The 16438-nt window shown below is 33.7% G+C and overlaps 1 protein-coding gene across 5 annotated transcripts in view; it reads left to right on the top strand.

Moving 5' to 3' along the window:
* LOC143429885 (ras-specific guanine nucleotide-releasing factor 1) overlaps positions 1-16438 on the top strand; it is a 106904-nt gene that overhangs the window by 5585 nt on the left and 84881 nt on the right. For all 5 annotated transcript variants that reach the window (XM_076905719.1, XM_076905723.1, XM_076905721.1 and 2 more), the window contains exons 2-3: positions 2083-2213; positions 7599-7715. In XM_076905719.1, coding sequence (XP_076761834.1) covers positions 2083-2213; positions 7599-7715 — 248 coding nt within the window. The remainder of the gene's footprint in view (positions 1-2082; positions 2214-7598; positions 7716-16438) is intronic.

The raw sequence follows: 16438 nt of genomic DNA, 5'->3' as shown, positions 1-16438 counted from the left end.
ATAAAAAATGAAATAACTCAAAAATACAATTAACATAATTTTGTAGAGCAGAAAGAGTTCTATCGAATGAATACTTACCCTTTGCCAAACAGCTAACGAATCGTTGTAAAATAAAAGAAATATAAAAATGCTATGAATTTATTCCCCAACCTAATATATGGAACTGGAATTTTTTTATACAGTATTGATTCGATACACTTCTTTTTTTTTCCAACTAAAGGTTTGATGTCGCATCAACATCAGATGTTTATCAATGACATATACAAACTTTCCATGAAACTGTTAGTCTTCACATATTGTTAGAAAATCCGGTAATTATACGGAATTAAACAATAGAACCTTGATACGCAGCTAAACTGGTTCCAGTGAGGCTTCCCCTTATTTCACTACACTTTGAACATTTAATTAACGTGATAACTCAGACATTACATGTTTCATATATACTTTTGTTGGCTTCTGAATCGACACGTTTACTTTAGTACAAATTGCACTAATGTAGGGGTTCTCAATCTTTTATGTAGACACATTTAAGATCGCAAATAATAATGGTGGGTGTACGCGGCGATAACTAATATCATACAACAAGTACACCGATTTCATTATTTCAATATTTTGCCGCGAGTGCATGTAAATAATTTCTAGAACGCACGTGCACCTGCAGGCAAGATCGAGAACCCTCGTACTAATGTAAATGTTTCGATAAATTAATACATTTTGTGATTGCGTCGTCAGGAGGTCGAGCTATGTTTGTTTTGTTGTATAAGACGTAAAACGATCGTGGCAAGGAGAGCAGTTGATACGTAGCGGTGGTGATGAGGAGCAGTTAGTGCGTAGCGGTGGCAGCAAGCATAGTGTCCTTTTCTGTATGTATATTTTTCATTTAATTAATCATAGTTTAATACAAATATATTATTACATTAATTTATTTGTTCGAACTACGTGCTGACGATGCATACCCATCACTGCCGTCAGACCAAAGCGCGATAATTCTACTTGCTCGCTTTGAGATTGGTTACTGGTTTTTGTTGATACATAAATTAAACAAACAAAAAAAGAATTGTATCGAATCAATTCAAGAATCATCCTTTGAGCATTATTTGTCGAATGTTAAAACACTTTATATCTATAACGAACATTATCATAATAATTAGTAGCGTATAAAATTACCAGTTATCGCATATTTCTTATATTACCAATTTTAATATCAGCATTACAGTACTTAATGATGTTATTTATCCTAAACGCGAGACAGAAGTTAAGTTTCAGATTAATACTGACACACAAAAGTAATTATTGAGAGTACTAATACAAGTTATGTTTTTAATTAGTGTGTAACAATCGTAGCAGCTATAACGAAGAAAAATTAATTACAGGGAAATCGATAAAAAGAGTATCGCTCGTCCTTTCAAATGGCCCTCTACCGTTAACCCTTCAATTTAAATGGAGTCACGTAATATTCTTGCTATTAATAGTCGTTATGAAAAAACTGCTCAGGACAAAGTTACTCCATTTTAAAAAGCAATGCACGATGATGAAATATATTTCTCAAGAGCACCTTTTCATAAGATTTTATACATATATATACTTCTCTATGAAAAATATATTATTTCATAGAAAAAGATATTACAATATAACATTGTAGAATGCAATATTTATAGATACAAAATATCATTAGATAGGTGATATCAGAAGAACAATCTTTATAAAAGAATAACGAATAACCTCCACTTATCAAGAAGCCATTGTTATCATATTGCGCGTTTCTTTAAATCCTACAAGTTTTATTGGTAACACTTTCGCGTACTATTTAAAATAACGAAGATATTTCCAATGAAACACACTATATATAAACAATTGCAAATATAACAAATCAAATGAATCCAAACATAAAATGTTAAATTTGTAGCTTCCAAGTTGCACTTTTTTTTGGGATGGGTCTCGAAATTTTTACCCCTTCGAGCCACTACTTGTACCGATCCACCCCTAGCTGCGACATTAGGGAATATCCCGTTCGGATAAATCTCTGGCAAATTTCGTCACGACGCATGCAATTTCACGCGTGTTATCCGTTACATGTTTCAGTGAGAGTGAACGACTCGCAGCTGGTGATGCTTTCGGAGAAAGCCCTTTGCGATCGCTCGTTGACTGGATATTTGCACAAGCGGACCGCCGACTCGGCCAAGTGGCAATTACGATGGTTCGTTTTATATCAGGTGAGTGATATTCCCGGTTTCGTTTTAATTAACCTCATCCTGTTAAACATAGGCCAAAAGGGACAGCCATGTAACCCTCCCTCTCGTCGGATCCTCGAACCGCTAAGAGAGGTCAGGCGCAGCGAATTGTCTGCGCGTCCATCGCCACGCGCGTAATGGGAAATTTTTAATTACTGCTTTTGTGCGTGGCAAAGCCATTTAAAGCGTGCGCGAAAGTTTTACGCCAGTTTATCGTAACGGGCTAATGTAGAGGGTTAAAATTCGTTTAACACTCTGTCACGTTCATCTGTTAGATACCCTTGTTATCCTAAATTTTATCTAGATCCAGGAGTAACGTAACAATCGCTAACACACTTTACGTGTATAGAGTACGTGCTCTTGAATTGAGTGGCTTCCGTTTAGCTTTTTCCTCCTACGTTTCGGATTAATTCTGTTGTGTGCAGAAGCAAAATGGGGGATATAAATCAGATTGAAATAAATCGTATTCAAAATTAAATGCTATCATTATTTAAAATTATAATTTATGTTTTCCTAAAATATTATTTAGTTTCGACTGTTTTTCTGTGCTTATATAATTCTAATTTTTTAAATATTTTTCGTTCGTTTTCTCGATTAACATAAAGGGTTCAACATCTTTGAGATTTTATTCTGTTTTACTTGAGTATACCTCGTTTGGTCACTGAATGTTGGGAATGATGATTCCAGTGCCTGCTGGTCATTCTGTTGCACTTTTCACAAATATCGTATTGAATTTGGTCGGAAATATTTTTATTCCTTTTGTATTAATGAATATGTTTCTTTCCGTATTAATATCGTTTGTTTGCAACAACATTTACTTGCATGTTCTACATTTCACGTGAGAACTTTAAAGCTGCACATTTACCCCGTCATTAGACCTTTGACAGTACGGTATTGACCCGACGCGAGGTGCAAACAACCTTGTAAACTAATACTCTAAATTAGCTTTCGCGGTGCTACTCTTGTAATCGCTTCGTTCGGCTAATTTGAGCCGATCAATTAACTCTTGTGCTCCAGTTGAAATGACACGTGGTTAATTTACATGGATATATCAATTCTTGCGTTCGAATTGAAAACGAGTCTGTCAACGACGGTGTTCCAAAATTTTAGCGTTCGATATGCGAAGAGTATCGAACGTCTCTGAGTAATTTCTCGCAAATGCCACGAGCTTAGCGTAATCCAAGCACTGTTCGATCCCAACGACACGGGGAAGCACCAGAGCCGAATAAACCATGACAGTTTGATGTCTGGAAATCTTCGAAGGCTAAAAGTATTGCGAGATTTGCTCGTTTTCGAGTGCTGTGCTGTATATTCACCTCACTGCACAGGAACTGAGTAGTATTTTTCACACTTTTCTCAGAATAAACTAATGTTCTGGTTCTTATATATTCAGAAACTTCATACGTGTCTGAGTTTTTTAACATTTGTACGAAAAAATTATTGGAACTCTTACTTGTCAACATTAAAACAGTTGATATCAATTCACAATAGTGTCAATCAATTGGAATAAGTTACCTTCATTCATCGCACAATTGCAGAAATATTCGCGATTTTATTCATCTTCAAGGTTCTCGCCTCGATTGAACAAATATTAAGAACTTTCAACTTGTAAATTCTTCTAAAGACAAATTTTTCTAGTTTGAAAAAAACAGACTTTTCGACAAGGAAAATGTATACTCCTAATTTGTGCTACCAGAGTTATATGTATCGTACCCTATTATTTATAATGTATGTATATCATATTATAAATTTACAGCTTCTAGTCCTAGAATTTCAGAGCGTGTGTTGCTGCACGTGCACGTGAAAAGGAGGACTAGAGGGAGAGAGAAAGAGAGAGGAAAAGGAAAAAAAGGAGGCGTGAGAATTTGCTTTAGCAGCGCGTTAGAATTTTTCTTATGCATGAAGCGAAGGCGGAGGTGAGGAGTTGTGAGAGGCTGCACGTGTCACTTTCCATAATGAAGTGTGTCAGAAGACCACTCTCAATTTTCACAACCTTTCATATTTTTAATAAAAAAAATTACAGACTTCATTTCCATTAAAACATATATCATAAAACAAATATATGCTAATTATTTATTTTATTACGATTAAAGAATTAAATTACAAACTTAACAATATTTAAATTTTAAATTATGAATTTTATTACGATTGAAATATCCGTTTTATATATACCAGTATATTCGATATCTTATTATTTATCGTTGTTGAGTATTTATTTGAGTGATAGAGGTCCTGTGTGTGACGAGAAACCCTATATAATTCATTGTCAAAGGACGTAGGTATTATATTAGTATCAACGTGTCTTATGACTGCTGATGTATCCGGCTTTGATGCGAAACGTCTCTTCTAACTAGCCTTTTGGACACGTAGCTTAGACTAGGAAGCTTCAAAGCTCGCTAGGAGCTACATTGTTAGCTCTGGCGACACGAATTGTGACGTTCTGAGCCGTCAAAGCTTCAAAACACTCGTTGAGCTGTATGTTCACTGATGGCCTCCTGGACAAAGACCTGATTCATATTACGAGCAATCTCTCTGATTTTGCGTTCCATTTTAATCTCGCGTAACAATGGAACCATCTCGATTCGCTACTTATTTTTAATTGGTGCAAATAGAAAGGCAAATCACATGCGTAAATTAGTAACGCGTTGATTGATACTTCTCGCGACAGTTCGTTTCGTACGTAAAAAAATGGTTTGCGATGGTTTTAGGTATAAAGCTTTTCTCTACTTTTTTTTTTTTTTATGTCCAAACAAAGGTGTTGATTCTACCTGTTTTTATGACATGCACGCAAACAATAGGAAGTAATAGAACGGGGCCACTTCGTAGTAGCTAGCCGGCGGCTTCCGTTTGTGTTGGCATCAAAAAATCGTCCGGCGTCAATGCAACTCTCCGTGACAGCCATTAATCTCTGTTCTTAATCTTAATGCCTATTTGATACCACCTGGAAAATTTATGTAGAGCTTCTCTTACGTAGTGTTGCTGGTGTCCCACAATTTTGTCAACATTTCCATTCGTAAAAGCCAGCAGATCTTTTTAAATAAATTGAAAAATAGATTTAAAAATCTGGAATGTATTATAATAGAAGTAGCACAAAAGAGTGAAAGATTACCATAAATTGTTGAATTTTACTTTTCTTTTTGCTTGAAAAATCATTTTTAAAAAATCGTATTTCAATACTGGTTAGATGCACGTATAATCGTCCATCTGTATTAAGAAGTTTGGAGTTTTTATGTAATTGCTATCAGGGAAATTCTTTTTTTTTTTAAGAGACAATTTTCTGAATAAAATTATTAAAATTCAGACATTTCTGACCTATAACAGATTTATTTTATAATGATAAACAGATTTCTATAAAAGCTCTGTATTGTACAACAAGTATCGAGAACAGAATTGGCATACAGCGATTTAGACGTAGAGCTATGGCAAGCAATACGACACTAATTCAGGTGCACTCGATAGTAAATTCTATCTGGATTTTTCGGGTCTATCGATCGATCGAGCGACACGGTTTACTGAATCGTTATACAGGACTTTTAGCCACGACAATTTTCCGCTTGCCCTCTGCACAATTTTAAAGCGTAAGGAATTTTAGAACGGACGAAAAGTATCTAAATACTATTTTTAAATTTGTTGACATCTGAGAAATGGGTCAAATGTGCACTATGAAAATATGTTTAGTATTTTTTGCTAGAAAAAGTTTCATAAAAATTAAAGGATAGATTATACAAAATTAGTTACAGAGAACCATCTTTCACATGCACTTAAATCATCCTGGCAGTCTACTTAATTACAGCAGACACCACGTAAATCATAGCTTCACATTGCAGCATCGAAAAGATTTTTAGATTCGACTAAAAAAGTCCAACCTAAATTTTTCATCCTTTTTTTAACACCATTTTTTAGACTTACATTTTTATTAAAATTCTGACCTCTTAATATCCTACCCTATTATTTACGATTTATAAAAGTAACTTTACACCTGCAGACTTCATAGAAACCTTAACTTTGTGTATGAAACCATTGCACACATTCCTTACTTCGTCGAAGAGTTAAAAACTCTGCTTTTCTCGAACTAGAAAGATTTGACTTTAGTAGAATTTAGAGATTGAAAGTTCTTTAAGAGTGCCATCATGCTGTGTGAAAAGAGTGAGAAGTTCTCTCAAAATTTAATACTATTATAATATGTTGGTTTGCCTTCATTCCAGTTGGGAAATGTTTCATGTCTAATTTCATCATGTTTTATTGTTCTCGTTTCTTGTACCTTACCTTGATAATGCTCTGATATAAGAATCGAATCAGCTCTTTAAACATCGACTGTGCATACTTCATTTGATTCATGCCCTCGAAGTCTCATTGGTATGTTTGCAGTTTTGTTAGGTTCCATTGTGGCGAATTCATGAAATTGGATTCAATTCCGAAACCTTCCATTGTCGTTGGATGGGAATCCGGTTTGGCTGCTCGACGTTTTCAGCATGTTCAAACACCGTCGAGACAATTCGAACGACTCAAACTGAAATTAGGACAAAAGGGTGCGGGACGTAAATAAGATGCGGGCATTGGACGAGAAATTAGTCAACAGGAATTGGAATTATGTATACCATCAATTTTAAACTACGTTCGATATTTCTACAAAACTTTGAATTTCTACAGTCCATAATCTTGTTTCAAATTTAGACAAATTTCTTGCACATTTCATATTTATAAGAATAAAATGATATTTTTCGTATCAAATTTACAATTAATTTAAAGAACGTGGCGTCTCTAGCTTTTATACAAATAGTAATTTTACAGATTTATGACAATATTGATTATTTTTATATCTTTTAAGTTAATTTTTGAGTTTTTGCTGACACATACGAATTCTTGTTTTATAAATTAGTAAACACTTATATACAGAGGCAAAGAATTTTATTATATTTTCCCAAAATGGCAAATTTTTGTACTTATAAAATATACTTTTCAATCCATAAATATTTAAAGAACGAACATCTTCGAAATGGTTGAAGAATTTGGTATCCTTAAAGTCAACGACGCCATCTGTTGAAGGGCGCTGGAATAATTCATGTGGACCGTGGGTGCGGTCCTAAAATATAGATAGAAATATAGATGCATAAAAGAACGAAAATTTGTTACTGTGTGCGTGTGTTTCTTTTTTTTATTCGTTTAAAGGAGACAAATATTTCCATAGCGGCATTCAATAATTTTTATCTCCAAAAAGAGAACGATAAGTCACATTTTGGACTTCAGACAGACTAAATATTATAGTGTATAAGAATTTATTAAAATGCGATGGTTTTATGAACGTTTTACTTTATATATTTTTACTGTAAACATTGTACGGTGTTTTATGATGGCTGTCTGTTACAGAACCTGCTATTCTATTACGAAAACGACACCTGCTCGAGGCCCAGTGGCGTTGTTCTGTTGGAGGGTTGCTATTGCGACCGCCTCATCACCGCCAAAGGCAAAGAGCCGGATAAACAGGTAAATCTCTACTGTTCTTAATTTCTATATAGCGTCGTGCTCGCATTTAAAGATATGGAGAGTTTGGTCACATTTTGTAAATAACAGTATACGACGTGTTCAGTAGGTAATTTTCATTCCATATGAAAGGAAAGAAACTTTTGAACGCTAAATTGATTTTTTAGACAGTTTGTTTCCACTTGGACTCGAACCTTTGTTTAACTTTGCAGAAAAGGAGAATCTATGTGGAAAGGTTAATCAAAGCGTCGAACTGCCGATGCAATATTGCTGTTTTTTGTCGAAGCTCGTGCTTAATGCAAATAATGAAATTCTGAGAGCGCAGTTTTTATATGACATAGAAAAAAATCAACTGATTTATACGTATTTATTTCTGAGTCTCACTTAACACAGTACGAATTAATCTAATTTGTATAAATATTGAGCTTCTTATAACGAGATACAAATTATTAGGTTACAGGATGATTGATTGTAACAAAAATGAATTTCTATTATCTGCACAAGTCCATTTTCTTGGAATAAAATTTATTAAAACCGTCGAGATATTGTCTTTGCTCGGTACACTGAATTCCAATACCAGATTCAGTTATTACTATGCGATATCTGCTGCCTGATTCTTTTCTTACTTTCGCAGATGTTTTCATTTTAAAAATTGCCAGTAAAATAAGCAACCTATGATTTTATAGCCTCTATTTTAATCGATATTTGCTGTGATTATAAAATCTGAGTTGTGTCACGTTCAACAAATAGCGTACCACGTCATTTCATTCGTCACTTGCTTTTTGTCACTTCGTATTATCAGTTCCTCATCGATTTGTTCATCCTTTGTTGCAAACGTTCGAACTGTTTGAATCACTTTTAAATTATGCGTTCCAAGCAATGGGTTAAGCAATGACTTGGCGGGATATTTAAATATGGTTAATATTAGATAATTTCGCAGATAATTTCGCTAGCAAAGAGAGTTCGATTGATCTGTTCATTCTGTTCGATGACTCTGAGTGTAATCGTTACGATTTAGTCATCTTCTACGAGTTCTTTCTTGTAGTACTTGCCACCTTTGTTACATAAAGTTATATAAATCTTATGAACAATTTATTTACAGTTTATTAATTCGAGCATAAAGTTTATTCACGAATTCAGTGAATATAATGTAATAAGTAAAGTAATAATAAAGAAACAATTATAAGTTTAATTGAGATTATTTGAAACATTCTTCAAAATGTTAACTGCTTCCATGTATATACAAAGTTTTATTTTATAAATTAAATATCACATATTGCAGTCAGGTTATTCTACTTTCGTATTCCTTCAACTGTTAGGATAATTTCTCGTTCTGATTGTATTTTCAAATGTGTTTTATTCGAAAACCTTCCGATACGATTTTATTATTCTTGAATTTCGTCTTGGATTGAATCGAATTATCGAATACATTTGTTCACTGTGTATGCACAGTGCGTATGCACGCGATATAATCATAATATTGTTCTTCGTGTAGGGTGCAGAATCACTGTTATTAAAATTTCTCTCAAGTATTCCGCCTTAAAAATTGAGGGGTACTAAATTCAAATTACCTCATGTATGACAGCAGCTGAAACAATTGCAATAGAGTTTCGAAAGATGTATTTTAAAAAATACATACGAGCATAAACAATAATTATTCTGAATCAACTTCTTTCAGTAATATAATACTAGTAGTATCGCTGATCAATTAAATGACCAAACTAATTCGTTGCAGAATATTGTTGTTATAATTTTCATTTGTTTGTAAGGATAGAATGAGCGGTTTCTGGGATAATTTTATATATTATTTTTCTTTTCTTTTAAATATATTATTTTCTTTACTTTTCTGCAAAACAATATATTTACGAAATATATATTTGTATATTTTTTAAATATATATACAGAATATTTAAAATTATAATAGCAATACCATTGCAATTAATAACAAAATTTTGGACTTATTTTCTGCAGTAATAAATTATATATAATATAAGTACACACATACACGTTCCGTTACTTCAGTAAATTGTTATTTTGAGCCAGCTCAGTTTCAATTGGAACGCATGATCGAATTTATTCCATTTAAATTTTATACATCGCACAAGCGCGCTTTCGAAACTCGTTGTACCATATCCGTTCATTGCCAGCGTTTCAATTCATTTCTCATTGGGCTTCCCCATCTCGCGATTGCATCAGTAAGACGAGCAGGGAGCTGGAACCGTTAAATTTAATCCACTATTTGTTCAAAGTGTACACCGTCGACGCGACACACGAGTAAATAGCTGGTCCTGCGAGGATAATGGGGACCAGCTATTATTATCCTTTGAATCACTCCATTTCGCCGCGCATGGTATTGGGGTCAAGTGTCGGAGGGTGCGATCCACGTATACAAGTCGAGTATGCTTTCGAAAAACGCGCGAACACGAGCTATGGAATGCGCGTTTCGCGTTCGTGGTCCCTTGTCTCCGCATTAAAGAGCGTTCCCTGGCGCATATTTTAGGATAGTAATTAGACAAAAGAAATTCCAAAATTTTTCCGAAAACCACCCAATACCCCCCATTGGGGTGTTTCTGAAATTTCAAACTGGAAAAAAGTACCTTCCCGTGCAGTTAGATCAAAAATTCCAACAGCATTTCAAAGAGCGTTCCCTGGCGCATATCTTAGAATAGAAATTAGACAAAAGAAATTCCAAAATTTTTCCGAAAATCACCCAATACCCCCTATTGGGGTGTTTCTGAAATTTCAAACTGGAAAAAAGTACCTTCCCGTGCAGTTAGATCAAAAATTCCAACAACATTTTAAAGAGCGTTCCCTGGCGCATATCTTAGAATAGAAATTAGACAAAAGAAATTCCAAAATTTTTCCGAAAACCACCCAATAATCCCCATTGAGGTGTTTCTGAAATTTCAAACCTGAAAAAAGTACCTTCCCGTGCAGTTAGATCAAAAATTCCAACAACATTTTAAAGAGCGTTCCCTGGCGCATATCTTAGAATAGAAATTAGACAAAAAACAATTCCAAAATTTTTCCGAAAATCACCCAATACCCCCCATTGGGGTGTTTTTGAAATTTCAAACTGGAAAAAAGTACCTTCCCGTGCAGTTAGATCAAAAATTCCAACAGCATTTTAAAGAGCGTTCCCTGGCGCATATCTTAGAATAGAAATTAGACAAAAAAAAATTCCAAAATTTTTCCGAAAATCACCCAATACCCCCCATTGGGGTGTTCTTGAAATTTCAAACTGGAAAAAAAGTACCTTCCCGTGCAGTTAGATCAAAAATTCTAACGGCATTTTAACGCGCGACTTGACACTGGTTGCCGGTGACACACGCGTATATGGGCAGACACGACGCTAATTTAACCTGGCGTCTAGGATGTTAGAGGTTCGCGTTCAAAAATTCGTGATACTCTGCGAGTACGTCATGATTAGAGCACTTGATGGATTTTATATACGGGTAAATATATGTTAAACTATTTGTTAATATTAAGTATAACATCTATATATGTATGGACCACATCATATATATATATCTATAATCTTCTATATATATTATATTTTCTATAATATAAATATAAATATAAATATAAATATAAATATAAAATATATATATATTTTTTTAGATTTCTCAAATTTATGAGGACCACTTCACTTGAGATCCCTACATGAAAGATCCCGTCTTCTCATAAATCCTGTTACTGTACCATTCGATGTGGCTGTCGATACTTAGGCCCTAAACCATGAAATGTTCATTTTTCGCCTACAATAAGAACATTTTTTTCTAATTTCAATCCTTTACAACTGAGTCAAAGAACATCCTGTGTATGTACGTGGATTTCATTCGTTACTTCAAGTAGAAGTTTATTCCGAACTTTGAGTTATATATATATGAAATATAATAGATTTCCATGCAACGAGAATTTTCATAACATTGCAAAGATATCGCGATTAATAAATTTGGTATAATTGAGCGTTACATTGTTTTTTTCATCGTTGCTGATTTCTTCTGCTTTTGCAGGCGAACACTTTTAATATATCGCGTTATATGAGAGGAATTCCCATTCATCATGATTTCCTATAACGCGAATCCATGTAATGCTAAACACGGTTATTAACCTTGTTCTACGGAAGTTTATAGTATTCTGTATAACTCTGCAGTGCACTTCCGTGTAACGTACATAAATTTGTACAACGTGAATTCCTTTATTGCGAATTCTTCTAACACGACAATAGTATTGCAACTAGGATTTTCATATAACGTAATTTCTGTAACGATAAACATCAAATCTGCTATAATTGAGCATTGCATTGCTTTCTTTTGTTTAAGTACATCTGATTTAACTAAACCAAATTTTTTGCATATATTATATACATTTAAATGTTACCTTTTACAGTCTTCTACAGTTTTCCTTTTTTTATTGACTGATGATACTAGGTCATGGAAATGCGTAGAGAAAAATAGAATTTGCGTATCAATTTAGTTAGTTGGTGAACATAAATCGTTTTCATACCGTAATTGCAAGGTAAACCAATTACTTGTACAAACTGATTTTCAATATGAAATGGAGCGAGTGAAAATTGCCCGGGGTGTGTGAATTTAAATGGCTGTGCAGAAAACGACGTCTCTGTAAATGTCTGTATTTTTTTCAATTTAATTATTATAAACATAGAACCAATTTTCATAAACTGTGACGTATGAACCACTTAAAATTGCCTATCTTAGGCGATTCATCATAATTGTTATTTGAGATGAAACTTTTTGAATTTGTATTTATATATTATCGTTTCAAGTTTCAATACTTATGCACAAGCTCAATTCAGACACATATAGCTGTCTCTCATTATCGTTGCACTTATACACACCTGTTCTTCTAAATTAGCTGAAGCAGAAATGTCTCGTGTAATTAACAAGTGTGACGCGATTGTGTAATTTTAGCTACCGGTGAAGTTCATTTGCGACACTTTATTTTGTACGAATTCTAAAAAGGAAAAGAATGCTACAGAAGCGCGTCAGAAAATTCTGTCGCATCCTCCATATTTCCCAAACCCAGCACCCTCCGATTATCACTTGTTTCCCTCTTTGCAAAATTTTTTTGGGAGAAAAAGATTCAAAACTGAAACAGATGTTAACTAAGCATTACTTGAGTTCTTTGCTTCTAAAGATAAAGTATTTTTTAAAAATGGTACTTACAAATTGCCATCACACTGGCATAAGATAATAAAAGTAACGTTGGAAATTATATTTTACAATAAATATTATTAAATGTTTGAAAAATGTATTATTTTCTTTCATTTCACAAACGAACAGAACTTTCCGGTGTACCCAATAGTTTATAATTAATATTTTATTCCATCATGATTGTTATTTGAGATGAAAATTTTTGTATTCCTTTATAGTTTATAATTACACGTATTCCTTGATGATACTTAACTTAAATTTCTGTTTGCATCGACTTAAAATATCCCCGAAGCGGCACTTTTAAACATATTGTATATTTCTGATAGCCTGTTGCATATGTAGATATTTGTAAAAAGTGGAAAAACACGAATTTACGATCTATTTGGTGGACAGAGAGTACGTGACTTTAATCTTGAACCAGTTATTTCTTCGAAGTGACAAAATGGTCATCTAAATTCGTTTGCGCTTCGCTGTATCGATTAAACTTGGGCGAAATCCGCTTTCCCACTTTCTTTATTTTTTGAGCCAAGTGACGAATAACGATGGAATGGTTTATTTTCGTTGAAAATATTATTTTCTTCGTTGTTCGCAGTAGATTATCTCCATTTATACCTCCTAAACCATTTTTTAATGAAAAAGAACCTTTAAATTTCGTAAAATAACGCTGAATTATTTAAACATTTTTACATAATCTTCATTGAATGCAAAATGTATTTTCAGTAACATTTAAAGTTCTGATATAATTGAAGTTTGCAGTTTTATATTAGGTTGGTGCGTATGAAATGTCGGATTCTCTTTACATGCGGACGTTTTCCTCCCCGTTTTCGTTATATTTTTGTATTTGGCATAACCTCATTCATACTCGTATTGTCCATTGCCAGAGACTCATTTCAACAAAATAGGTTTTCTCGAAGGTCTTCCCTTTTTTATTTCTTTTGAGTTTATTACCGATATGAATTCTGCCGACATTCGCGTCATTTTCTTATATGAGTACAAACTTGGTAATAGTGCTGCAAAAGCTGCACGCAACATAAACCAAGCGTTTGGGGAGAATACGGTTAACGATCGGAAAGTGCAGCGTTGGTTCGAAAAATTTCGGACTGGCGATTTTTCACTGCGAAATGAGCCGCGCGGAAGACCCAAAACGTCTGTGAAGAATGATGACCTGAAGGCTCTAGTAGAAGCGGATCCAGCCGTATCCACGAGGGAACTTGCTATCAGGGTGAAAGTTGACCATACAGCGATATTGAGACACCTTTCTGATATTGGCAAGGTTAAGAAGATGGACAAGTGGGTACCGCACGCACTGACAGAGCGAAATAAGCTGGATCGGTTAAACGTATGCTCATCATTGCTAACCCGATTTCACCGAGAGCCATTTTTTGATCGGATCATTACGTGTGACGAAAAATGGGTTCTTTATGACAATAGAAAGAGGTGTGCTCGGTGGCTTGACAAGGATGAGGTTTGTGCCCATACTCCAAGGCCATCGCTTCATCCACGGAAGATTTTGTTCATAGTTTGGTGGAACGCGGCTGGGGTAATCCATTATTCGTTCCTTCGACCTGGGGAGACAATTACGGCCGAAAAGTACTGCCAGTACATTGATGAGATGCACGATAAGTTAAAAATTGTACTCCCATCGCTTGTGAATCGGCATGGCCCGCTACTGCTCCATGACAACGCTCGGCCGCATACATCGCACAAAACAATTGCGAAACTGAACGAACTGGAATATGAAGTTTTGCAGCATCCACCATATTCACCGGATCTCTCGCCGACCGATTTTCATTTTTTAAAGCATTTAGAGCTGTTTTTAAGGGGCAAACACTATGAAAATGAAGACAGTCTAAAAAACTCGATATCAGAGTTTATTAATTCTAAAGACCAAAATTTTTTTAAAAAAGGCATCTACGCTTTAAAATCTCGTTGGGAGAAGTGTATTGAAGCGAATGGAGCATACTTTGATTGAATAAACAGCTTTTGAAGAAAGATATACAGTTTTATACAATCACTTAAGAATCCGACATTTCATACGCACCAACCTAATACAAAGGTTACATGGATCTTATTCGTAATGGCTGACAATATGAAATTCTAAAATTCTTTTTAATATGATTAATAAGAATTCATGAATGAACAAAGTTTATTAAATTCTATTGACCTATTAAACTCAAATTTTGTGAAAATCATTTTATATGCACCAAAGCAATGCATCAAAAGAATTAAATATGGCGGCGTTTAGTGAAACATTTTAAGATCTCTTCCATATTTTAAAAAATTGAAGGATAAAAGATTGAATAAAACATTTTGAGTTATTTCACAACACTTAAGTTAAAAGAGTGTCAATTTTTATTTTAATAATCAGAACATATTTAAAATTCAGTTTGAAATTATTTTAAGACTTTTTATATTACGAACTGTAATTCGGATATTTAATCAGTTATTGCACTTTACTCGCAAGCTTCTTTCATAACGTATTCATGCAGAACTGTCGGTCTACATGCACTTGTAATAAAAATTTAAGTCCGTGTCGTTAAAAAATATACTGGAAGGCTTTCAGCGTTTATTCGGATGATGTTGATGCAAATAACATTCAAAATGGAAGTTGTGCCTGCGACATGGCCCGTCAAAATCCATAGTATATCTGCATCTTTGTTGTAGGGTACTGTCGCTTGACACTGTTCAGCGTACAACATAGTTTCATTGTTTTTTTCTCCTGAACTACTCTCCTGTATTACACTCGCTACACATAAATTAGTTTGTAACACTTTAGGGTTTCATATTGAATTTTTTTTTATTGCTATTGAGAGTCTCTTAAATATTTATTAAATATATTCAGAATTAATTAGTAGTAAATTAAGTTGATAATTCATGATTCTGTACGATTATTATTTTCACTATGTTAATATCATTTTTTAATTTCTCAATTTATAATTTTCAAATATAGAATTACAGTCAGTAAAAAATTTATTTATAAAAATTTATTGTAATAAAAATGACTTTCCTTTTTACTTCATTTAACTTTAAATGCAAATCTTACGAATGATAACGAATAATGTAGAAGAGGGGCTAAAAATTTTGGAATTAAATTTTTCAATGCATTTATAATTTAATGAAATTTATGAAAGGTTTCTTAATCATTCATTTTTATAGAGTCACGTTCATCAATTTTCTTAGTTTCATAAAACTTTTACGACAAAGGAGGGATCAAGATAAATGTTCTAGGCAGAGTTAAATTGAAGATTACGATGGTTAATAAAATCTGTTTACGAGATGTTTATTAGTATTTTAGTTTTTTTACAACCCAACGGGAAAATTTCCCTTAATAGTTACTCTCGTTCTTTATAGGCACGTGTAGTCTCAAATTTGTACGTACACAATTACAACATTTGGAGTTTAAACTATTTGATCGTCGATGACTGCCATCTTTTTTGAATATTACAAAATTATGTAAATACACACAATTCTTCTTGAATCGAAACCGTCATCTTTCTATAAAAATCACTAAAAATGATCACTTTCTTGGAATCCAATATATTCTAATAT

The sequence above is a fragment of the Xylocopa sonorina genome, chromosome 12 (assembly GCF_050948175.1).
Source record: "Xylocopa sonorina isolate GNS202 chromosome 12, iyXylSono1_principal, whole genome shotgun sequence".
Classification (NCBI taxonomy): Eukaryota; Metazoa; Arthropoda; class Insecta; order Hymenoptera; family Apidae; genus Xylocopa; species Xylocopa sonorina.
Note: the sequence above shows the minus strand (reverse complement) of the source record. Positions and strands in the feature narration are given on the sequence as shown.